Source organism: Triturus cristatus, chromosome 3_1 (genome assembly GCF_964204655.1).
Source record: "Triturus cristatus chromosome 3_1, aTriCri1.1, whole genome shotgun sequence".
Lineage (NCBI taxonomy): Eukaryota > Metazoa > Chordata > Amphibia > Caudata > Salamandridae > Triturus > Triturus cristatus.
This window is the reverse complement of record NC_140583.1, coordinates 239311293-239337733: the sequence shown is the minus strand read 5'-3', so window position 1 is coordinate 239337733 and position 26441 is coordinate 239311293. Positions and strand designations below refer to the sequence as shown.

The window sequence follows — 26441 nt, the reverse complement described above, 5'->3', positions numbered from 1 at the left end:
CCCAGTCACAGATCTGGGTTGAATCCATCATCGTTCTTTAGCTCACTTCGCCACTCCATTTTATTCACCTTTTGGATCATGATGGAAGTTTATACAGCATCGATGCAAACTGGGTATGAAAGTTCATATCTCTTTAGAGGAGATGATATTGTGGTCATGTTGGTATAACTAATTATTTATAAGAACACTTTTCCAGGTCTGAATATGTAATTCGTACCTGAACATTGTGAATAACACTGGATTTTTTGCCACCACATTTTGCCTTACCAGTGCATCCACTCTTGGAACCATTCACCTATACTTTTATTAACAAGTATCTTTGTAATGCAAGGAGACTGCTTGGGCTGACAACATCTACTGACACTATATGGGGTCGAAACATGCCTGTATTACATTACATACTAGTGTATGTGTGTTCCGGGAGATATTTAAGACACAGATTATGCCACTTCACACTGGAGATGGTGGATGTTGATGGCACTTATGTTGGCAAAAATCTGCCTTCTCCATCATTGGTGTACTTAGACTGTCCCCAAACAACATGAATTGCCAATCAAAATTTTCAGATTAGCCACATAAGAGAGGAACATATACAGGCTCATAATGATCACATCCCCATGTTTGATACAAGCTTGGGGCTTCTTTCTTCACTCTTGTGGCCCATCAGGCAGAGGATATTAACCACCCATTCCATGGCTTCTAGCCAGGGGCGGCTCCTCCAATAGGGCGGAGGACCTTCGTCCCACTGCTTTCGCGCAGAAACATAAAATGGTAATAACTGCTAGTTATTACCATTTTAGGTTTGGTTGCAGGTGGGAGTGTGGGGAGGGCTGCTCTAGAACCAGGGCAGGTGAGGAGTGGTGTGCCCACTCCTGAATGCACAAAGACTGTTTGGCCGGCCCTCTGGGGCCGCCCAAACCAGTCTGCAAACTCTGCTCTTCTCCATGCAGGCTGCAGTGCAGCCAGCATGGAGAACATGGCCGCCCCTTAAGACGCTGGCTGGGTGGCGTCCTGACCAATCACAATGCCGGAGGCAGGAAAACAGGAGATCAGGAGCAGTGAAGACACGGGAGCCGGCCGACGGAAAGGCAAGTTTATTTATTTGTTATTTTTAAATGCGCCCCCAGCGCGACTCCCCCGCCCCCTCCATCCTAGAGCCATGCCGGCTGCGAGTGCCTCTACCTTTAGCAGGTGTACTATTCAATAAACGGTAATATCTCTTTGCCCACACACATCACTCAACCCCTTTACTTCCTCTTGAGAAGAAGGATAATAGGTCCAAAGTATGTTCAACACCCAGTGATGAAGTGTGTGAATTTAACATTACCCACGCAGACACAGTTTGTTAAGGTTCGCTTGTGGGATGCAACATAATGTGCCGAGGTGCCAAAGATAAAGCTTATCAACTCTAACCCTGATATTATATGTCTTCGTATGACAGGAGTATTATTGAGAGTGGGGTGACTGTGATTATTCCTACGTTTATAATTTGATTGGCGTAGACACTATTTAGTCATATCCTGTTGTATGAGAGCAACAACATACTATATGAGGCACTCTGTTGGGTGTACTGCTGTATTTATGTTACAGTTCCTTCTGACTCCTCATCTTTTATCTTCCTTCCTCTGGCATTTTGCTTCTTTTATCCTTCTCCCCATGCCCCCTTATTCTTTCCATCTGTGTATATATGTTATTATAAGACTATGGTTTATTGCACGCCTGACCTACACTGACTGGAGGATCCTTAAAGAGGTCAGCATAGGAGCTATGTTGTTTGGTAATCAAGGGTAATATATAATATGCAGATCAAGGTTGTGTGTAGAAGCCCTGCAGGTTCAACCATAAAAACTGCATTACTCTTGCTTTTTCTTGAAACTTTATTTGGTTTTGTATACTGTGTTAGAAATAGATTTGCCTATATCTGAACTGTGTAACCGTGATAACAAAACGGCGACTAGACACCCAACCACCTTTGATACAGTCACTGAATTACATTTTTGCCTGTGGTTTCGGTTTGCTCTGTGACCTCACCTGATACTTCTTCCCTCTGCACATTGGGAGGCACACTTTGACATCTGCACACCTATGCTTGTTTCACATGCATACTTATAAAATTGTAAACATGGACTAAAGTATGCATGGCTATAAACGTTTTATGCTCTGCACATTGTGTATGGATTCGTTTTGAGGTTTATGTGGGATGCAATTTAATCCCAACTGGTTGGGTCACATCAATCACGAAATATTGAAACTAGAAAATATTAATGGATTTGATGAAATTAGAGAGAGACAGTATTATTGATCTAATGAATTTGCGGTGAATCTCCGTTATCTTTCACCTCCTTAGACCAGGCAGAGGGAATTTCACTCTTTACACCTACTGGAGTAGATATTCAGAAACAGTTCATCCAGGCAGACTGCACTGTAGCCCTGCTGTAGCATGCACTGGAGAGATAGCTGGGTGGATAGCTAGAGCCACTGAACTGCAGTGGTGCAGATGTGTGATCTCTTTGAAAAGGCCAAGTATTGAATGCAGGATGCTCTGCATTTTTTATTGCACATTTTCATTACAAAAAGAACACTTATTAAATGGACATCAATACTTTGGCCCCGATTTAGAGTTCTGAGGAGAGGGTACTCTATTGCAAACACAGCGGAGTACCCTGCCCGCCAAACCCTTCCTCTGCCACCTCATTTGGAGACTGGCGGAACTTAAGGTTTCTGTTGATGGAAGGTCTGGTGGCTCTATTGATAAATTATTTCCTCTAACCACCCAAAGCCCATTGGAGGAAGGTCATTACACCATCTGCCCTACTTAGGGAGGACTGTGCAATGCATTGATTCCTGTTCATAACCGCCAGGAAGAACCTAGCAATGAGGGACAGTAAAAAACAGTAATGACTCCCAGACCCTGGGAGAAAACACACAGGGTGTGGATTTCATTCTTTTTTATTTGTTTTTCTGAATAAACTCCCGCTTTGAGAGTTTGTTTTTGAAATACAAAAAAATTCCAAAAGTTATCGCATTTGACAACCGTCCATCAAGCTTTTAGTGCACTGAAAACAACACAGTGACTGCACACTGGATGCACAGAGATGAGCGCAGGGGCAGTGGCCATCTCTACATCTGGCAGGCAGAGTATCCACAGGATGGCAGGGGGAATGTGTCCCATCAGCCTAATGGACCCTGCTCCATCCGCCAAACTCTAGGTCAGGCCCATGGGTTTAAAAACCCCACTCAGTGTAGGTACTCCAGAGGGAGGGGGAAAGGGAATGGTATTCAACACTCTAGGCATGCCTCGACCTTAAATGACATTTCCTCGGCTGAGGGGTTAAAAATCATGGATGAATGAACCTAGTGTCTGCCTAACAGATCTGCATCCATCCATATACAGATAAAGTTACTATTTCAACATCACCATGTTCATGAGGGTGCCTGTATGTATTTTGTCTGTGACTGTATAAAGATGTGTTTGTGTCAATGAGCATCTGCGTCATCTCTCTGCGAATATGTGCCTGTATCTCATGTTGCCGTTGTGTGAAGAAGTGTCCGAGTCTGTATGCATAACTGTTTTTCTTTTCAAATGTGCGGCTGCCTGCATGTTTGTTGATCTACATGCATGCGTGCCTTGATAGCTGTGCACAGTGGGGCTTTTGTGTACTATGGAGGGAGTTCACGTATGTCATTTGGTATGTGTGCATGAGTGGTGGCCAGTGCTTTAAATGGTCTGGTACTCACCGGTACTGAGTACCGGTACTTCCAAATTTTCCAGCCCTCAGTGCCGGCACTTTTCTATAGTCAGGGAGAGTACCGGTACCCTGATTGATGGCACGGCAGGCTCAGGTTCCGTATCCCCTACCACGCAGGACGGATGCCTTTTGCAGAGACGCTGGTAAAGTCCATAGGCACTCCTTTTGCAATTCCTCACACTGCAGGGGTTTGAGAGGGCTTGGGTCACACGCTGTGATTAACAGAGCAGGGTCTAGCCAGACCTTGCACTGTTGATTAAGCGTGTAACGACCATTCAGCTACAAATGCTTTAGGCACCCCCCCCCCCCCCCCCCCCCCAGCTCCCTCTCCCTCAGGTGCATGAAATAGCCAGGGCTGGGGCTGCACTGGCCAGACTTAAGCAAGTGTCTGTTCAACACAATCATCTACCTTTTCTTTTCATGTTTGGTTTTTACAGCGCAGGAGCTGCTTCCCTTTGTGTGCCCCATCAACTAATTGCTTTATTTACATAACTGCGAGGGACCCATGGGTGTGAAAGTAGCCCTGCCCAAAGAGCAATGCACAGCAGGGAACACCAGCGCTCCAGAGATGACCTCCCGAGACAACTGGCAATGGAGCTGACTAGGGAGGAAACAAGATGATGGACATAGAAGGAAGGGGAGGGAGGGATGTAAAAAGGTGAGGTGACAGCTGAAGTTAGGATTGGCACTTTTTTTTCAGTTAAATGTACCAGATATTTGTTCAGTTGTTGAGTTCAGAGTTCAAAATCTGCTGTATTTCTTGTTAACTTTCATTATCGTTTATAAATATATATGTATGTACACGGAAATACTTTTTCACTTTTGAAGTGATTGAATGATTTATGCTTTTATTTACTGTTATATGTCATATTATGTATCATCATGTCTTGCCCTTAGCCCCGCCCCTAGCCCCGCCCGCTTGACACACCTCTAGCTCATTTTAATGAGTACCTGCACTTATTTTTTTACAATTAAAGCACTGGTGGTGGCAGGTCTGGTGCACTGGATTTAGACATGCTGCTCTATCTGTGGCGTGATACTGTGTTTCTGTATATGTGCACTGTGCAAATTACACATCAACTGGTTTTGGTAACTAAGGCAACAGCTTGCAGTTGAGCAAACACCAATGGTTTTCCTTCATTGACTTCTCCCACAAAGTTGCATCACCGTTCCTCCAATTTGCACCTGCATCACCCTCCCAACAATGGCTTGCCTCCGTTGACTTCAGTCGCCAACACCTTTCACATACCAGCACCTTCCTTCAGTCATGATTTACCCTCTCTTTGCTAGACCTTTGAGCTTTCACATCATCCAACCAACAATGGTTCACCCACATTGACCATTAGCAGTGTACTGCAATATCACACTTCTAACAATCATTCACCTCTACTGACTTCAAAAATATAAAAAAAGTTTGACACCAAAAATATTGGTTTACGTCTTTTGAAATCTATAGCATCACTTTATCACAAACCTTCATTATCGTTGCAAAGATGGCACATCTCTGCAGTGTTAGGGAGTAGGCCCCAAGCACGCTGGGGAATACCACAAGGACAAAGCCGTTTGTTTAGTGGTCTCCAAATTAAAGCAACGCCCGGTTCCCTTGGAGTTTTAGTCCACACGTCTGGCCATATGCCAGGCGCTCTCAATACACCCGCACACAGAGGTCCACAAGTCTGCCCCCCTGTGCGTGACTGACACTGTGGTGTCGCCCAAATCTTTACAACACTACATTCCTCTTATACAACAGGAAACAAAACATCAAACATTAAATGTCAAACATTAAAGGAACACATTACTCTAGTCCATCATTATTATGAACCTTATGACAGTTCTCTTCAGGGTTATCCACAACCACAGCAAAACCGTCCGCTTCTGGTCCCTATACTTCTGAGATGGATAGGGGTTTGGTCGCAACCAGTACCGTCCTTGACCATCTCTGGCGGAGGGATCTGGTGAGGACCCCAGCTGGTCTTTGGCTTCTGCTGATTGCTGCTGGGGTTGTGTTTGGTGCATGTGATGGAAGGACAGGTGAGAGTGCTGGGAACGAAGCTTCTGAGTGAGCATCCCATTTCTGGTTCTGGCTACGGTCTTACTCTTGTGGGTCACTGGATGTGGGTTCTGGTGCAGATCTCGGCGGAATCCTCTTGAATTGGGACACATTCCGTGGGAAGCACTCCATGCCTTTCTGAGCTGTTACTTTCGTGCTATTGACTTTGGTGATGATCCATGGCAGTCTGAATTTTCCCCCGGAGTGGTGATCTTTCACCAACAATTGCTCACCCACTTGGAGGGGAGTCTCTCTCGCAAGCCACTGGGAAGCATACTTGTCGTTATGGAGTCTTCATGAGTCAGATCGGTTTTCAGAGTTAGGTACACTCCCCCGTGCGGGTTAGTGGGGAATGGTGTCCACCATGGACCTTACGAAACACAGCTTGCAGGGGGAAACGCCTGTTGTGGAATGGGGGTGAGTCTGTACTCTCGCAGGAACTGTGACAGGGCATATTCAACACTGGTGCCCTCTGCTACAGTGATCTGAATCACCTTAGTGAGAGTTCTCATCAGAAGTCCCACCTCCCCATTGGCTTGGGGCCACCGGAAGGTTATACAGCAGTGTTTGATGCTTCAGGATCTCAGGTAGTCCGGCTGTTTGGAGCCACTGAAGGTGGGCCCATTGTTGGTGCGGATTTCTGCAAACAGGCCATGTGTGGCCATGAGTTTCTCGAGGTTCAGGACACCTCAGAGGCCAATGTTGTTGCTACAATCTCAACCTTGGGATAGCGTGGATACTAGCGTGTGTGTTCAATTCGGGAGGCTGCCGAAATCCGCGCTAACTCTCTGCCATGGGACACTATGACCTGCCTCTGTCGGGCTGGCTCGTTGCAAGGCAGACTGGGCATTCTCGTACTACCGCTTCCACTTTCTGGTCTAGCCTGAGATACCATACCTTGCTCCTAAGTCTGCTCTTGGACGTCACAATTTGTTTATATTTCACGTTAAGAATGTATCGAGTCAACATGTTTGATCCCATTGTATTCCTTAAGTTATATACCATGTGAAAGTTATATCAACACTGTAAAAACTGCAGATAACAAAAATGCAAATAAAGAAATAAAAAAAATAAAAAAGAGGTTAAACTGAAATGTGAGATGGGGCTAGGAAAGTGTTCCAGTTGTAGAATTAAGAGAGAAGGGTTTTCACCAGATGCAAGCACTGTGGGACTGGCTCATTTGAAGAAATGGTGGACTCCAATCGGAGATGGAGCGAAAATAGAAATATAGACGTAATCCATGAATTACCCTGTATATAATTTGATTTACCATTTAGGTGTTAACTGGGCAAACAATGTGAATTCTACTTACTGTCATAATACCACCCCAGTGAACAGGTAATAATTTCACATAAGCCATATGCAGGTTGTCCTCCACCTGGGCACAAATCACACTCATGGGACGATGGACCATGGCAAGCTTCACAAGAGGAATGGCAAGCTTCGCAGCGTCCGCTGTTCACATCTTGGAAGGTGCCAGTTGGACATGTCTGCACACATGCTGTATCTGCAGGCAAGGAATATATAAACCAGAAAAGTCTCACACAGAGTTATTGTTAAGGTTTAGTTTACATAGGGTGTAATACTCAAGTACATCAATTATATTGATAACATAAATACCAATATGCACTTTATTAATACAGAAGGGAATACATTTGGCTTTCATCTATGTATCAAACTGGACTACTACAATAAGAGACACCGATTAGAATATAGTTCACCAAAACGGACTTCAAAACAGTATTATCGAGAACAAAATTGCCTATACTGTCACTCTGCAAGATACTGAGATCCTTGTCATCTAAAATAAATTACACAAGTCTGCCCATAACACCTTCGAGATTCTTTATCCAGCAATCTCTCAAAATATGAAGCAAAAAACTCCAAACTGAAGCTCATGAGAGAGTACCACAAGACAAACACAGCTGACCAACATCACTGCATGAATGGTATTCTTAAAAACAATGACATTCTTGTCGAACACTACCCCCCCCTCTGGTCAGATTTGCTTTTGAAAAAGCTAAATATTACTGGCCATTCAAAAATTCTATTTCCACTCTGAGCTCTTGGATACCAGTCTTTTTATTTTCATCATCAGAAATTTGAAGACACTGATTTAAGCCTTTCATGAAAACCTGGACCTCTTTGACAGGACCTCTTTCCAGACCCTTACCAAATCTCCTATAAGAACTCTTATCACCTCATCCCACTCCCTTACTCCCTTCCCCACATAGCCCCACATAGCCACCCTCACACTCCTATCCAATTCCCTCCTCAACTGCCAATACCTAACTCAAAGACAGACCTTACCAATTGACAAGAAGATGGAACTGTGAGACATCATAACCCGTAAAAGGGACCATGACTCTTTTCCTCTATTAACCTATCTACAATAACACCTGAAACTGTGACAATAGGGCAAACCCAACCATTTCCTTTCTCTCCCAAACACTACTGCACATCCACAACATTGAGACCACTATATACACCCATCAGATGAACCCTCTTCCTATCGTCATATAGTCAACAATGGTGTGACCCAATTTGTGAATGCTAAGGTATCCTCAGGACTATTCAGTTCAATTTAATTCACGACTATATATTGTAGGGTCAATTCTGAAAAATAGAACACTCATTAGAGTGTTGGCAGTATCGGCAATTTATTTACAAATTCATATGGGTTGATTGTTACTATACCTTCATGGCCAGGGAAAAATGTGGAAAATGTGCTGGTCCTATATATCACAGGTTATCACACAATGGCATACACCATGTCAAACAATCAATGTAATTTATTCTCATGCCACTGCATTTTATTTTTATTTTTAAAAACCTGTTAGACAATTATTATGCATGTGAAGTATTAATCCTATGTACACACAGGAGATTTATGTGGAACTTAGCCTACTACCACGTCAATAGGTGCTCAAGTGGCCATTTTGCTCCAGATGTCAACTGCAGCTATGCAGAGTGCATGAGTTTTAATACAGATATAATTATATCCACTATCATAGTTGATCATTCATTTTTTTATTTTCTGAAACACTAGATTTAAAACATATTTTGTAACCACTGTAATGTAAGGGATTTCCTCACTCTTAAATCATGCATTGAAAACTGAGTTCTAAGGGCGAGCTCTGTTGAGTGGTGGATCGCTGCCACCTTCAGGTTTTCAGGGACCCAAAGGAAGCAGTTGAAGGGCAAATACCGGTCTGCATTATCCAAGTCTTCTCCTGCCCTTGGGTCTCCGCAGACTGGAATGAGAAAGGCAAAGCTGGTGACACTTGCGCCCGAACAGCCTTTGTCTCCATTGCTTGCAGTAGGTACACACCTGTCCTGAGATGGGATTCCTCTCTGTACTGTCAGAGGCTCTGACAGAGGGATATTCAGAACGGTGCCTGCTCTCCTCCCAACCATTGAAATAGGTCATTTGTTGAAATCTTGGCAAGCTCAATTTAGCCGTCCAATCTTCCCAGAAACGTTAGCATCATTTCATTGGACAATAGTAACCTTTGTCATCTCAATTGTGGGACATGACTGCCCCATGAGTCCACCCTCTCTGCACAGCTGAGAGTGCCTCTCAGGATGCATACACAACATAAGACAATAGACAGGGTGGCAATAAATAATGGTGAATAACCAAGTTAATGATAGCTATCCATCAGCAGTTCAAAACTGTTGTAATGTTATTTTTGGGAAAGACCCACATTTTGGGAAAGTCCATAATTTTTGCTTCAGTGAACTCCACAATCATGCAAGTCTACCGGAGGTGAATTATCCTTTTGCTTTTACGTTCAGCAGCAGAACTGGACTCCGATGACGGGGAAACGTATATAATTAATAGTACCTCCATTATGAGTGAGTTTGGTTGCTGCCCCCTCAGCCCTGGCAATGAATGCATCGGTGGTGGTGAAAGAGCATTTATAGCCATGTGCACAGGCATTTTACATGTTCAGCTGTTGGAGGAGGGTTCAACCAGTGCTCTCAGTTCTGTCTTTTCAACATAGCAGGGTGCCCTTCGCATGGCATTCATGAACCCCTGAAAAGTGGGCATATCTGTATTTCGGAACTGAGGAGGCACAAGTGGAGTTGGGCTACTGCTTGCCTGTGTTTCAGTTCATTTATTATATGTATCTGAATAATATTACGTATTGTTATGCTTTGATATATGCATTTTGAGTGTGAACTGTTTTTGCAAATGCTCATTGTCCTTACTTTTAGGAAACATTCTAGAGACAGCCAGCTAGAGCCATAGAGAATCTGGGATGTCATCCTGGAATGTTGATCTGTTATGATGGAAAGCAGAGTGTGAATAAGTTGCTAAGAGGGTAGTCAAAAGCAAAGAGTGGTTCCAAATGGTCTCCCAAAGAGCCTTCTTTCATGAAGTCGCTGGTAGTTTTTGATTTGAAAATCTATCTGGTGCCCTCTCAAGTTAGTTGGGCAATGGGACTTACTGACCGGATTTAGTATAGCCAATCCTTATGTTCATGGGCCACTGTGAGATGGAGATGGAGATGGATTCGTAACCAGATTGCAAGTGAGCCATCAGGATCCTGATATAAGTAGCATTCCGAGAACTTTAAACCCAGCTTGTGAGACAGTAGGCAATAGGTAAGACAGTATAAATGGGAGTGATAATGCTGGTGATGGCTTGCCTCTTTAGAGAGCTAGAGCCACTGACTGCCAAGGTATTGGGAGAGAGTCATATTCAGTCTTACGCAGTCGTAAACAATAGAAAGAGTATGCTTCAGAAAGGTTAGTTTGCCATCATTAAATAGATTGTCATTTGCCCCCAGAGATACTCGACAACAGAGAATCATGTTTTCATAGTAAATGGTGGACCTTTCAGAAAGACCTTAGTCCTGTAGGTTTGTACAGACTCTCTTGCTAGGGCACGCATCTCACTGTACTCATTTTAGGAATTCACTTCCATCCGGACCGCATTGGAGAATAGTTCCATTCCTGTTTAGAATGTAGATAAATCTTTACCGGCTTAAATATTATGCTCTTAAATCTACGTCTTAAAGTAAATAAGAGAAATATCTTATGCCAAAAATATTTCTAATGGTTTGTTTAATAATTTCAGTCCTGTGCTCTAATGTGTGTGGACTAGCATCCATTGCACAGGAGCCATAAAACATCAAAGGAATTGTGGTGAAGAGGTAAAACTTTAGCAGGCAGATGAAACATGAGAAGTGTGTTCCTTTACTGAAAAGGACACCAGATAATGTCCTCAGAGCTGAACAGAACATCAGCTGTGAGTAATGTTTTAGATGTTGCATGGTGATGTCAGAAGGACAGTCAGGTAACCTATAGACTGGTTATACAAGAGGGGTACAATGACCTAATTGATGCTATTAAGAGGAATAAATTGATCAAAGTGATGGTACAAGAGGGATAAAAGGGACTGAATTGAAGGTCATCTTATTCCTAATAGTTAAATGTTTTTAGAGTGTACATAGTTTTACAGATTATAAGTAAACTGAAGGCTAACTGCTACCAGTTAAGAACTGCTATGCATTTAAGTGTTAGTTTAACAGGAGTGTCCATTTCGCTACTACCCATTACCTTGCAGATATGAGAAGGTTGAGGCACAATTCATTTATGCATATAGATTTTAAGAACGAGAAGTCAGCTACCATTAAAGTAATGACTAGTTTCCCAGCATGTTGTGGCATACTAGGTGCTATTTCTCATTTCAAGCAAGAGTAGGTTGACTTATCCATATATGTTCAAAGTAATGAGAACCCTTTGGCTGTTGGTAGCCACAGCACCATGGCAATGCTAATGCTGACAAAGCAGAAAATATTGCTATATAAGAGGTATCTATTCACTTTATGCTATACACTTGCAGTGTTATATTGATGATGTATAGGACGTGAATGGAGGTTGTGTTTGTCGGAATGTGTAGTTCATTGAGTGAATGGTGGGGTTTGTTTAGACGTTGTGTGCATGCTTCACAAGAGGGTTGTTCTCCTATGGGAACGTGACATTGTCAGAGATGATCTTCCAAACCTACTCCTTCTTGTGACCAACCTTCCGCTTTGAAGCCAGATGTACCTTGTCATTCGAAGAGGACACCAGACCAATTTCTTTGTTACAGTAGGATTTCATCTGCTCAAGTGAACCCTAATCACATGCAATGATGATACACCAATGTGTTAATGCTATACCAAGGCACTGGGAACAGATGTTGAGCACTGTAAGATCTTGAATCCGCAGAAACCAGGAAGATCTGGATAATGACAAGCAGACACACTTCTATCATATTGGAGGAATGATAGAATCATTGCAAAAAGGCAGCTATCTTGTTTTATCTAGCTTCTCACCATGGCTGCAAGACTTTATTTTAAAGATTGTCTGGTGAAGATAGATGAACATCTGTTGGGCCGCTGATTTCTTTCTAGAATTGTCTTTGTCTAGGAATCCTTTATGAAGCCTTCCTTCTGTAACCTGAGAAGTGACAGAGAGCTCATCAACCTGCATGATAAGCAGGACCGAACACAAAGAGGAGCTGACCAGATCAAGTTAGACCTGCACAAAACCCAGCTGACTCAAGAATATTCATGGAGGATGTTTCAAATGACTAAGGCTGCTCTTCCTAGCTGGCCATGAAAAGAAAGAACAAAGAACTGGTGCATCTGGGTCATTGATAAAGTTCCATCTACCATTAAATATTGGATATGCACACGGATCTTTGGCATCTCTCTTCCCAATCCCAGAAAAGCGAGCAGGTAGTTAACTTTTACAACATTTGATGCACATAAACGGGAGTCTCATGGCATGGTATATCGTCCCAACTCCTTTTCTGAAAGCATCTTGGAAGTTTAAGAGTTTTGATCACTTTCAACCCAGTCTATGTTAAGATTCAGAATATGTTTCTAATAGATTTTCTTAACGCTGTTAAATAGCAAAATTTTAAAATAATTGTCAGAATGTGTGGAACAGCCTTCTTTTTTTCTTTCTACAGAGTTTTTTATAGCGCAAACTTGACCCGAATCGGGTATCAGAGCGCTTTACATAGCACCAGTTGCGTTACATGAGGACACATAAATTTTTTTTTGTTAGGCATGGGGAGATTAAGTGATTTGCCCAGAACCACAGGATGTTCAGCGTCATTGCCGAGACTCAAACCCAGTTCCCCAGATTCGAGGTCGACCGCCCCAGCCATTAGGCCAACTCCTCTCCCCGAATAGAAAATAGAAAGTTGAAAACAGAGATTATATTTACTGTTTTCCAGGAGCTGGAGACCGTCTCTAGTTTCAACACTGCATTAGAGGCAGTTTTTAAAAGTTGGACACAAAACAGAACATTTGATTGTGGAGTACCTCAGGGCTTATCATTAAGTCCAACACTATTTAACCTGTACATGCGTTCCCTGACACACATCGTCCTTCATTGGGATCTCTATAATCTCATAAGTGTGTGATACACAATTGGTATTTTTTCTCCCTCATATCCAAGACCCTCTTTCCCTTGCTCTTGGCCCCTGCCTAGAGGAAGTAGTCAAATTAACGAACAGCTTGTCCCTAGAACTAAATGGGGATAAAATGGAGCTTATGATCCTTGGCAATCCTTACAATCTTCACACAAGCCTGGGATGGGCGGTCTGCCTTTGCAGCTCAGATTCTGCATAATCTTTCTTGGCACAAGTCAGCCCGGAATGCCCTGATCTCCCGCCAATGACTTCCAGTTGCCCAGAAGATCACATTCAAAGCCCTTTGAATGGCTCCCAGGGCATTCCTCAGCAAAGGCCCCATAATCTCTGGACCCATGATCTCCCTTTATACCCCAAATAGAACTTTGCTATACACCAATGCCTGTTGGGCTGTGGTTCCCTTCATTAAAAGAGGCAGAAAAGGAGGTCGGTCATTCAGATACAAAGTGGACAAACTCTGGAACTCCCTCCCTTTCACTTTGCTGATAGTTAACTTGGAACTCCCATTGTAAAAACTACTAAAGACTTAGCTATTTGACCGTTGCCCTCTCTAGAACTCCCTGGCCAGCCTGTGTCGCACTACTAGCGCTGGGATGCCCTCGGGTAGCTATGCGCTCCACAAATGCTACACAGATAGATAGATTGGAAAACTTAAGTGGAAATTCGAGGAAAGGCCCTTACATCTCCATCTAACTAGGTCCTAATTTTTGTTTTTTGAGTTCTTGGATCTCAAAGAAGACTTAGGACCTTATTATGAGTTTGGCAGTGCGGGAGCGGTACTGCCCTGCTCCTGCACCACCAGACCGACCCGTGTACGCCACCCGCCAGATCACAAAAATATTTGTCACTGGTTGGCAGTTCTTTGGTGGTCCCACGGCAGTGCCCTATAAAAAAGGCCCCTCAATGGGAATGCCAAGGCAAGTTCCTGAAGGGCATGGACTGTCAAGTTCCTGCCCTCAGGAACTGAGAGTGCATGCAGACAGGGGGCACACTGTGTGCCCCCTTGGATGCATCCCCTGGCGTAGAAGCAACATGGGGCCCTTCAGGGTCCCCTTTGTTTTCTCTCCACCACAGTTTTTATGACTGGCTCACTGCCATGAAAATTTTGGCGGAGAGAAAACTTGTAATACACTTCATGGGGCCGCAGCAGCCCTGCCAAACATATTGCGGCCTCAAGACTGCCACAACACTGCCAGGGATTGCGAATCCCTGGCCGCAGCAGCGGTCCCATGCCGGTCCGACCGCCATATGTGCCACCGTGAGGTTGGCAGTCCGATAAGAAGGTCCTTAATCAAGTCCCATTCTTTTTGTTCCCAGTTTGACTTTTAGAATTTAAGTTGAAGCTGGTAGACTTTTCTTAGGTCCTTAACTGACTCTTCTTCCTTCAGATTTAGAGGCATTCTTCTCAGAATTTCCATCAATACCAATTTCTCCTTTGAACATTCATCACCATACCGTTGCAGCTTATTCACATTCACTTTTAGCCGGTTTCTAAGAATTGTATTCTATTGTCTTAGTCAGAGGATCAAACTTATCAGGGCCTCAAAAAAGATGCAAAGCTTCAGTTGCCATCCCTGCATTTTCTATTAGGTTAGTGATCATTTAGCAATTTCCTTGAAGACTTCATCCCAATTCTTGGTGATCAGAGCAGTCAGTTGCAAACTTTTTCTACCATGGCCAGGCATTAGTGCTATATTATGGGATTTCAGATATCTCTCTACTTTATAGTGCATGGTTATGGGACTCTGCATGAGAAGTAATGCAGTTAATGGGTCTAGATTACTTTTGAGTTGTCCTTCCACATGCATGTCAATGACAAGGTGCCATGAGTCAATGCTGATTAAAATATAGCCAATCTGGCTTGCACGATTGTTCACTCTGTAGGTTGTCCTTGCTTCATATAATTTGTCTCTTTAGAGTTTGGAGACCACAAGATACCATCATTCAACTGTTTTCCCTTAGAATCTCTAAAACTTTCAGTTGGGAATTCAGGTATAATGTATACAGTTTCCCGTTTAGTGAGATCATTGAAACATGTGGGTTAATATTAAAGTCGCCACAAACAATTATTTTATGTTTTCAATTTGAGTGATCTCTTTTCTAGTCGATCACAGTTCGATGATTATGGATTCTAGAGCTTTCAAAAACATCCATCTCCCATTTTATTGTTTGAAGGCAGATACACGTTAAAGATTTCGATAATCACATAGGTATTTCCCAGCATAAGGTGCTGTATATTGTTATTTGCCATCAAATTTGCTAGGACCCGAGCAGTAAGTGTGACAAATCCACGTAGTCAATTCTCCTTTTGGTTTAACCTTGAATGGCCTAACTGCTGGAACACAATACAGAGTGAAGCCATCTATTGCCAGATCCTCCATAGCCCACGTTTCCTGGAAGCAACAGATATTGAAGGATTATATAAAGGTAACCCAGTCACTGTCCTGTTTTGTATGGTTTAAACTAGCAATATTCTAGCTTACTAGGGTACCTGGTAATAATTAATCTCATGTAAAAAAGCTATTTGCATTTGCTGGATGTGCATTGGAGCTGTTAGGGCTGTGTCCAGCTAGCCCCAATCATTACTATTTCACCTGCCTTGACCTGGTTGAGGACTCTTGTTTCTTAATAACATGATTTTCTTCTTCCCGATTTGATGGTAAAGGACAACCGTAAAATTAACCAGGTCATTTTTGGTTGCATAATTAGAAAGAGAGCAATTTAACGATCTAAATGACATCTTGGTGTTATGCCTATGGAGCTCTATATTCTGTTTTTCTGCTTGCTCCAGGATCCTGTTGGATGAGTCCTCTGTACTCATGGAGATTTTTATGCCTTACTCAGCAAGTGTATCTTTACCTGCGATGATTGTCTTTGTCAAAACGTAACTTGATTGTAAGCTCTCTATAGGTTCACTTTGTTCACTCAATCTCTTTTCCAAGAATTTCACTGATAAAATATCATCTAAAGATACATTATTCAAGTTTGTTAGTGTATGAATTACTTCAAGAATTTTGCACTATACAGTCATGGCTTCCTCTGGAGGAGTACAATAGTGTACACATAAGTCTGCTATTTCCTCGCGTCAAGCCTTCCACTACTCAGAGGGGCAATTGCTCTAGAAGTGTTGGCATTTCATCTTTCCCAACAAGCTATCTGAGAAGGCACATTTAGACTGTTTAATACATTTGAGGTTCGGCTAGTGTCTGCACAGACCCCCTATTCTTAGTAAAGTCTGAACAATCACCTATGTATTCTTCACCCCGGGACAAAGGTCAGGGTCAGTAAGTGGGTCTTCTTCATCTGACCTTAGAAATGAAGTTACCAGCAATACACTTTTCTCATCAATGTAGTCAACTTTGAATGGCTTTTGTTGTCAAGAATGTCCCTTTGTATCTGTCCTTATCAGCTCCTACTTCCACCAGCCTGGAGACAGCATCATTTTTATAGGTGGCGGTGGATTTTGCATCCTTTTGTTCATATTCAACTATCTTATCCTGGTTAATATCTGAGGATTCAGTCTTTATTTAGTTGACATGCGTTTTTGCTCATTGTCTCATGCACCAGCTGAATTTCTCTGAATAAGAGTTTGGAGTCTACACTTCTTTCTGTATAATAAAACCTCAATTAGGATTCACTTCCACTTCTACTCCAGTCCTACCTCCAGTAGGAGGGGGAGTTGGAGTTTCCGTTGGCTTTGCCTCTGTATAGAGCAGGGGTTTTCTAACAAATGTTTTTTTGTAGTTGTAATTTTTTCCTTAACTTGTTGCTATACTTAGTATTGAGGTATGCTGTGCTCTCTGTTATTGAGGAATCTGTAGTGCCAATTTCTCGTAGGTCTGGTTCAAACTTTAATCCTCTTGTGAACGTATTATGCAAAACTCCTTCCAGTCATTAATTAGTGAGAGGGGGAGGTGGGCTGGTCTTTAAAGTTTTTTTGCAGTCATTTAATATTGTTTGTTCTACCTTAGGGACTTTCTACAGCTTAGACAGTATTGTGTAGTTTCTAAAAATACAACAGGTCTGCGCGTTTGTTGGACAACATAAACTGAGGGTTTGGTGTCTAGACTGAGTCCGGACAACCACACAGGATATGTCAGCCTTTAGACCAGCTAGCTCACAGTGACACTATAAGCCCCCGAACCTTAACCAAGGAGCGAATAGTCTCTGGCAACCATTGAACATGACAACCCTCTACCCATCAGGGATCGTGGAAACAGTACAGTGCTTTCCGCTCAGTCAATCGTGCTCACTTAGTCTCAGAGAGATACATAGAATAAACGATGGGCACGATTTCAATCAGCGTTTACTGAATCAGCGCCGTTCTAGTATAAAACATGTTTGGTACGACAATCAATAGACAGAAGCAAATGTAAGAGATTATAAGCACCAACAGAGAAAACAGTAGATACATTTCTACCATGATGCTCAGCAAGAAATATATGCAGGCATATATAAAAGCAGTAATCTTCGCGTACTCCTCCTAGGCGTACCGTACTTAAGTGTACCTCAATGTTCCTAGCATGAATGTGGGTGTGAAACCAAGAATCCCCAAGGAAAGAGCCAACCCCGTTACCTGACGAGAAAGAATGAATGACCCCATCTTGGTCAGGAGTTGGACACCCCACAAGGCATGTCAGACCGCTGCCTGTTGAAGCCTCAGCATGCAGGGACCTCTGTGTCAGTGTCCACATAGAAGGGTCTCCTCTTGTTACCTAGTTAAGGTGTGGTTCTTTTATATCTAAAAGGTAGCCTCGGGGATCTACCACAATCGATATGTTGTGAGTACGGTTATGTAGATGAGCCCAAATCAATAATTGTAACTATGCAAAGTAGCCCGGTCACCCGAGGATGGAGATGGTGAGGACTTTGTACAGAGTATGTTAATTCTGTTATGTACGTCATGTGCAGTGGCATAAGATATGATGCTAAGAATCCTCATGCACAATGAATAAGGCTAGTTTCAAGGAAACCAATCAACATTTATTCAGCACATAACTGGGTAAAAGGTGATTGCTAGAACTGTTATGCAGAGCAAGGTAGGTAAAATGTAGGTAAAAGGTTGTTTTGCTACTTAGGCCTAGGTTAAGAAACATAACAAAAGGAGTGCTGAATAGTTACAATTGCAGCGGACATCCGGATTTTACTGTATCTGCCACGACATCCTCTAGGCTAAATCTTGAATTACTCCTATGCAGGCTGGATTGTAATATAATTATTGGAGAGATTAGTGTTTGATATCATATTTTAAGGCGCCTCTTGAATTTCCACCATAACCTTCTCAGAGGGTTTAGCACAGTCCTTGCTCTAAGGCCTTTGCTGGACCTAGCTGGGGTTACTGGGCTAGCTGTTATCCTTCATCAGGTCACTTTTGGTGGTGAGGTATGATCAACTGTCCTAAAGGCCTCTCCCATAGAGTTTGCAGGTCTATCATTGTTTGAAGGTAGGGATTCGCTGATACTGTGCCCTTTTTTCCCCATATTTTTCCACTTTTAAAATAAGATGGTATTTTATTCCTGTTTTTAGAGCTTGTGCTCTTTGTATTAGGAATGAAAATAGGAGACAAATCGGTGGAAATAAAGAGTAATTTCTGACTACAGAATGTGCAAACTCCTTTTTTTCCATGTGATAGAGGTTAGGTATGGCTTTGCAATAGTGGTTGTGACTCTTCACAATCGACCAAAATGGTACTAAAGGAGGTGGGTCCCCATTGGTGACAAATTCTTTAGAGAAGCCTTTAGAACTTCTTTCTGCAGTGTAATCATAGCTTATCCTCCATCAGCAGCTGGACCTTGTTTATCTGGTTTGCACACTCTGGGTTTGAGCCATTTGGCTGGCATGATATGATCCAGCAACTTAGCTGGTGACCTCCTCTTTGGCTCCCTTCTCCTTTATACTATGACTGTTTTTACTCCCACTTCTTTACTCTTAAAACCACAAGACAATAAGGATGTAACTATGAAACTTAGTGGTGAAATGTGAAGCTGACAACTATAAAGGCCTGGGATCCCTGAAAATGGTCACTCTGGACACCAGGGACAGACTAGAAAAACACAAGGTTAGCCCAGGAGACCACATATGACTGGCGACTAAAGAACGGATAAAAAATCAGTTTCATGTTTCTGTAGAGCACAATATGATTTATCCCATTCGGGGTTACATCTTCGGTCCACACAGTTTTGCAAACTGAGCTGGACCACAGATTACGTCAGCTCATTTCCCGTGATGCGATATCCTGTTTGAAATGTGATGATGTCGCTTCATGTGATGCCATTATACAAATAAGCATTTTTTAAACATGAAAAATCCTATTTTTTTCAGCTTAGGGAACGTTGTTTATCCAACCTTGAAATAGCTTGATGGATTACCTAATAAATATGCTATAGAGGCATAGAAGTGTAGGATGCAGAATAGACACATGGAATATATTTGGTCTGTTTACATTTTTATTCAGTGATCGTGATCTTACCAAATAAAAAGTAGCTGACTTGACATGATGAGCAGAAGGTTTCATTTTTGCAGTCAAAACAAGATGGCGGGCAGGCAAAGCACAGTTTTCTTCCATCGTCTGCATATGTCTTTTGAGGGCAGTGTCTATAGCATTGATGTCGATATCTATTGAAATAAAGATCACAAGATTTATATCAGATCCATAACATTTGACCTAAACAAATTTAAGTAGGAATAACAGGTGTTATGGTGAGTAAAAAAATAAAGGGATGGGTTGTGCCCCACTAGTTACCAGTGGCTGTGATTAATTGATACATTCCACCACCACTTTTTTGTTTTGGTTTCTCTGTGTGATGGGGATGCACAGATGTGAGTCAACTCCACACTTTCCCACAAGACTCACAGAAAAGGCATAACTAGACTGAAACTGATCTAATGTTCCTTCTGTCCCTGATCAGGAGGATCTGGCAGTTTTGGTTGGACTGTTCCTCTTAGAGCAAGACTGAGGCTAATTTAAGTATGATAAGAACATTGGGATGTTGAGCGCTCCATTGTGGACAATGGAGTGCTCTGGCTTTCTAATGGCCGATAGAAGCCCGAAGAACAACATTCCAATGTTTTTTTAATTTCATAGCTGTTGCTGTGAACAAAGGCCGCCCTCTAGAGGCGGAATGTTTTAATAGCCCTAGAGACCTACGTAGCAGGCTCCTAACGACCATTAATGACCTGTTCACTTGTTGAAGGCCTTCGCCTTCAGCTCAGGCCTTTAACGCTGAAGAGGCTTTTAATAGCCGGTAGAGAATGCTATGGCGGGCTATAAGGCAAAAAGCGTTCCTGTTTGAAGTGTGATGGCAGACAAAAAATGATGGACTGGAAGGCGGCCCCTAATATATACCAGTGGCTGAGACTAATTCAGACATAACAGTCATCCATTTTATTTTCCTGCAGACTGGTTATCCAACCACACATTACATGCTGTATTTTTTTAACTTCAGTCTAGTACAGCAATACAAAAAGCTAATTTACAAGCTCTAGAATCCAATAGCAGTTAAAAAGATTAGTGTTACCTGAACAGGAGTTATGAGTTATCAGGCATACCACCTTGTAGCCCTAGACTGCCCTTTTGTCCCGCTGGTGCTACCCTTACTTCCACAGATTTTCATGGTCATAATGGAAATTGAAGTAATATCACAGTTTACTTTCTGTAGTTTTACTGTTTTTCTTGCTTGTTGTATAAACAGCATCAGCAAATAGGAGATAAGGGCGGAACAAGAGGTTGATCTTGGGATTTCATGATCGGATGTTCACGCAGTACCAGGTCTTCCGAGTCACTTGATGGCTGCAGTAAAACATTGTGCTTTCAAGTTACCTGTGGCATTGTGACTTTGAGGTATGCAGCGGTTGCAGGTTTGTCATATCCAGTGGTATGCTGCCTGCGGAAGATAACAGAGGCCTCTTGCTCTATTTAGCTCTCTAGAGCAGACTAGTCTTCTCCAATGTGAAGCAGCAGTTCTCTAAAGGGATAGTCAGGCTGTGACTGTGGCTCCGTGGTCGGCACCGACTGTGGAGGCAAAGCCCTGCCGACGGTGCCAAGTGGACCTTGTTCCTCTCCCTGTATGGTCTTGTGAGTGGATTTATCTGTGCCTTATCAGGACTGCTGGAGTGGAGGCAACTCAGGACAGAGGGAAGCATAGACCTGTGAAGTGCCTTGTGGTCTAGCGCAAAATGGTGCCAGGAAGTATGATCCTAGTGGACACAGAGGTGAAAGGGATAGGAGTGGAGAAACCATCACTATGTATGGCTGTTTACAACTGAAACTGTAGGCTCTCTAGGGTGTTGCCATTAAGGAGTATGCACCACTTTGGCACATCATGGCAAAGATTATGGGCCCGGAGGAGAATGTGGGTCCTGGTGTGCCTTTGAAGAAGGCTTTGGTTCCTAGCCTGGCGCAACTATTTGAGAAGATTAAGGTAGACTGGGCATGGGGTAGAGAACTGACAGGGTTGTTGCGAGCCTCAGCTTTATCCTTCGGCCTTCTGTGGGCTGGGAGGACCTGTATTGGGGTGGTTGAGAGGCTTAGCATTCTCTAGATCAGTCCTTTACCTTTTCACTAGGCCATGCCTACGGGACATGATTTGTTGGGATTGACAACCATTTGCATACTGCTCTATCATTGTGCACCTTGAGCCTCCTATGATGGTTGCTGGGGGATGATCCTGAGGCACCGGGCCACCTTACCTCACCTGATGATGTTCAAGTATGACTCAGATCTGCTGCTTGTCTACAGGGTGAATTCTGACGACTGGACTGCAACTTACAACACTCTTGAGCACTTTACCTCTTTAGCACTGATTCCCATAGTGCGACAAGAAAGCTTTTGTCACATGACTTTATCTTGTGCTAATGTGCATTACCAACATACTGCTTAAGCCAAGTGTATGATACACACAGTGCACCTGCCCTTTTCAATTCCCTTTCAGCAGAGTTCTTCAGCACCCAAATTCCATGGGTACAACTACAGATAGGGCAAGTAAAGAAGAACAACACAAAGCTAATATTTGGCCAATATGGTTGTCTAATAGGCCAGATGAAGCACCCAAGGCCAAGCCTCGTATTCAATGAGTAGACCCCAAGCACCATGAAGCCTCTCCCAGGAAGTGGTCTTGGCACTGAATAATTCTAGAATAATGTGGAAACTGAAAAGGAATCCCATGAATATTGATTGAAAGTATACCTTTCCTCTTAATATCCAGCTGAGTGGAGACTATATATAACAACGCTGTTGGCTGAATTTGGCGTATCTGTTTTTCTTGCACTGCCTACAGTATGTATGCCCATTGTTTCTGCATTTTGCCTCTTTTTATGCAGTTTGCCATTGTTTAGATGTCAGGATACATGTAGGTGACAGGTAGTTTTTTAGGTCGGCTACATATTAATTTGGGCAGAATGTGGATCATAGAATAGCTTGCCTAATGGGTTTTGCCGTACTAATTAGGTAAATGCGATTGAGGGAAGTGCTTAATGGTGCTAGTATGTTGGATGCTAAACTCATCATACTCAATACTCAATACTCCATCAAACTGAAACGCTACGATCTGGAAAATGAATGGTCTGAAGGGCAATATAAAACTGCCAGAACTAAATACTGCAAGCAGAATGTTTACCACAAGGGATGAAGGCATGTTCTCTCTCTGACTGGCTATGTTACAACAGTATAAGAGCAGTATTGAATAGGCTAAGGGTGCTCTTTTCTTTATCAAAGATCACTAGACAGATGGATTGGTCCTGATAAGACCTGCTGTTTTATTCCATAAGGTCGAAACGATGCAACATCAGGGGTGTTGTTTATGAACATTTTGTGGAACTAAGATTCATGAACTTTTGCTGCACTTTAGCACAAAGAAATTGAAAAACATCTAAAGGATCCTTTTATGTATATATGTTTTAACACACTTATCATTGGATTGAACTGCGCCGTCTGCAATTTCGTGTATAGTCAAACAATCAACCAGGATTCTTATAGAGCATGGCTAATCACCAGTTAGGGTTTCAAGACGCAGGGGTGGGCGGGTTCTGCAGTTCAGCCGAAGAGCCAGTTCAGTCGAAGAGCCAGGTCTTGAGGTCCTTACTGAGGCACTGAAGGTGATTGCCTGAGATATAGAGGAAGAGACTTCCAGGTCTTTGCAGCGAGGTAGTAGAAGCATCCTACTCCGCCGTGGTCTTGCGTATCCATGGGATAGTGACCATGTTGGCAGAGTGGAAGTGTCTGGTGGGAGTGTAGAAGGAGAGGCGGCGGTTGAGGTATGCAGGTCCGATGTTGTAGAGGACCTTGTAGGCTTCCAAGAGGAGCTTGATGGTGATTATTTTGTTAATATCGGTAGCCAGTGGGGGTTTCTCAGGTGACCGGCAATGTGGCTGCGGTTGGGAATGTCCAGGTTAAGTCTTGCGGTGGTGTTCTGGATTTTTTGCAATTTCTTTTGGAGTTTCTGGGTGGTGCAGGCGTAGAGTGAGTTGCCATAATTGAGTTTGCTGCTAACGAGTACCTGGGTGGCTGTCCTTCTGGACTTAGTGGTGATCCACTTAAAGATCTTTCGAGCAGGTGAAGCGTGTGGAAGCAGGAGGATGAGATGGCGTTGATTTGGTGGTTCATTGAGAGCGAGGAGTCAAAGATGATACCGCGTTTACGTGCATGGCCAGTGGGTGTGGACTGACTCTGAGCTCTGCGGGCCACCAGGAGTTGCCCAGGTGGCAGGGGTCATTCCCACGATGAGGAGTTGAGTTTAAGGCAGCTGCCCTTCATCTAGGTGGTGACTGCCTTCATCCCGTTGAGAAAGTTGTTCTTTGTGGCTGTAGGTTCATCGGTGAGAGAGAGAATCAGCTGGGTGTTGTCGGCATAGGAGACAATGTTTAATCCGTGGTTTCGAACGATGGCTGGCAGCTATGCCATGTAGATGTTGAAGAGGGTGGGGCTCAGAGAAGAGTCCTGAGGGACACCGCAGTTGATCTCTGTAGGTTCTGAGGAGAACAGTGGAAGCCTGACTCTCTGGGTTCGGCCGGTGAGGAAAGAGTAGATCCACTCTAAGGCTTTGCTGTGGATTCCGGCATTGTGGAGTCTTGCGTGAAGGGTATAATGGGAGATGGTATAAAAAGTGGCAGCGAGGTCCATGAGGATGAGGCTTGCAGTTTTGCCCCAGCAGAGGAGATTGTGTACGTCATCTGTTGCTGCAAAGGAGTGCAGTCTCGTTGCTGTGGTTGCTTCTAAACCCTGATTGGGAGGTGTCCAAGAAGTGTTTTGTTTTTTCGTTGAAGTTGATGAGTTAGATGTTGATGGCCTTCTCGATGACTTTGGCTGGGAATGGGAGTAGAGAGAAGGGTCTGTAATTCTTGAGGTTTGTCGGGTCGGCAGATGGTTTTTTCAGCAGGGGGTTGATCTCTACGTGTTTCCAGTCTTCAGTTAAGGTGGCGGATTCGATGGAGCAGTTGATGGTGCAGCAGATTCGGGGGGTAATGGGGGCACTGGCAAAATTAGAAGATATGGTGGGGGCAAGGGTGCGAGGGAGCTCCAGAATGGACGGTCTTCATGATCCATAAGGTGTCATCGGTAGAGGGGGTCGTCCAGTTGAGCAGGGTTGGCTGGGATCTGGAGCATTTTGGTGTAGATACAATGTCCTGCATTGCGAAGCTATCGTAGATGCCTGTGATCTTGTGGTGTAGGAAGGTGGTAAGGTTATCACAGATGGCTTGGGAGGGGGGATGTCAGTGATATCCATGCTGTGTTTTTGTGAATTCTTTGATCACGGTGAAGAGTTCTTTGCTGTTGTGTGTGTGCCTAATTCATGTTATTATACTGAAATAATAGTAAATGTATTCTGGTAGTGTCCCTTGTGTGTATTTATTGGGAAGAGTAAATGTATTATGAGAAGAACAGATGACAAGGTAGATATTATTAGAATACACTTGCTGAGGAAACAAAGCTAATGTGCTCATGTTTCAAGTGACCCACCTCATGGGAAATTAATGTAGTAGCAGACATAAGAGGTCTCCTTTATATGACCAGATTACATGTCTACACCCCCACCAGGATCCATAGAGAGGTTATGACTAAAATAGATGGCATTTTGGTTGAAGTCCAGAATTCACTTCACAAAATAAGGGATGATCTTAAAGATGTCATTGATATTAACCAAGACAAGCCAGATATACTAGGCCACACAGGGTTGGAGACATTTGTGAATGCTATGTGTCTGAGTGATTTGTGGTAATTGAGACATGGAAATGATTATCAACACTCCTTTTACTCCAAGGTCTCTGACACATCACCCAGGATAGATTACCTCTGCACACCTTGTGATACTTGTGATCACTGTGAGAAAGTGGCCTCTTTCTGCATGGTTGCCCCCACTTTAAGCTAAATTGCTGATGTGCTTTGACTGAGTGTGCCCTGGGCTCCTGCGTATTAAGGTACCCAGGGCCTATGTTCTTTTCCTAAAACTGCATTGAAGACCAAACCCAATTGGCACTCTCTGGCCACACGTCAGTCCCTGGTAAATGGTACCACAGGTACCCAGGGCACTGTGACCAGGGAAGGCCCCTAAGGGCTGCAGCACTTATTGTCCCACCCACAGAGGCCCTGTACCTTTACACTCAATTCAATTAACTTTATTCGACCTTAACCATTAAGACCATAAAAGTGTGGAAGTCATAGAAACAATCGATGAATATATCTCATTTTCATAGCATAATAATCAGTAATTACAGATAAAACTAGGTAAAAAAAATTGAGTTTAAAAATACAGTATTAAAACAGGTAAATTAATTTAAGATATGAAGGATACATACAAGACAGTACCATCATCAATTAGGGTGCAAACTATGGGCTGATCGATCTCCGATTTACTAAAGCCAAACATAGATAGGACGCAAGGGAGAAACATACATAAAAATCAGGTGGCATTTGAAGGAAAAACATTGCTGGACAACATTGGGCAAATTTATATTTCTGGAATAATGGGTGAATATACCTTTTACGCTCAGTGATATAAAATTTGCAAAAAAATATAAAATGAAGATTGGACTGAGGAGAAGAACCGTCACATGGACATACTGGCAGTTCACTAATTGAATACACTCCTAGGGGAAGCCCAACATACAAGGGATAAGATTTAATCTAAAACGTATTAATACAGATCGGTGGCGCATGTTGGTCACAGCAACCAAGTATGAATTTGGGCCTATAGAAACAGACGGCAATCCC

The 26441-nt window shown here is 43.1% G+C and overlaps 1 protein-coding gene across 1 annotated transcript in view; it reads right to left on the bottom strand.

Moving 5' to 3' along the window:
• The window catches only part of LOC146859999 (cysteine repeat modular protein 2-like), a 648096-nt gene that overhangs the window by 533654 nt on the left and 88001 nt on the right, over positions 1–26441 (bottom strand). Inside the window, exons 5-6 of the mRNA XM_085643761.1 lie at positions 19707–19852; positions 7112–7306 (exon numbers count right to left, since the gene is read on the bottom strand). Of these exons, the coding sequence (XP_085499887.1) occupies positions 7112–7306; positions 19707–19852 (341 nt within the window). The remainder of the gene's footprint in view (positions 1–7111; positions 7307–19706; positions 19853–26441) is intronic.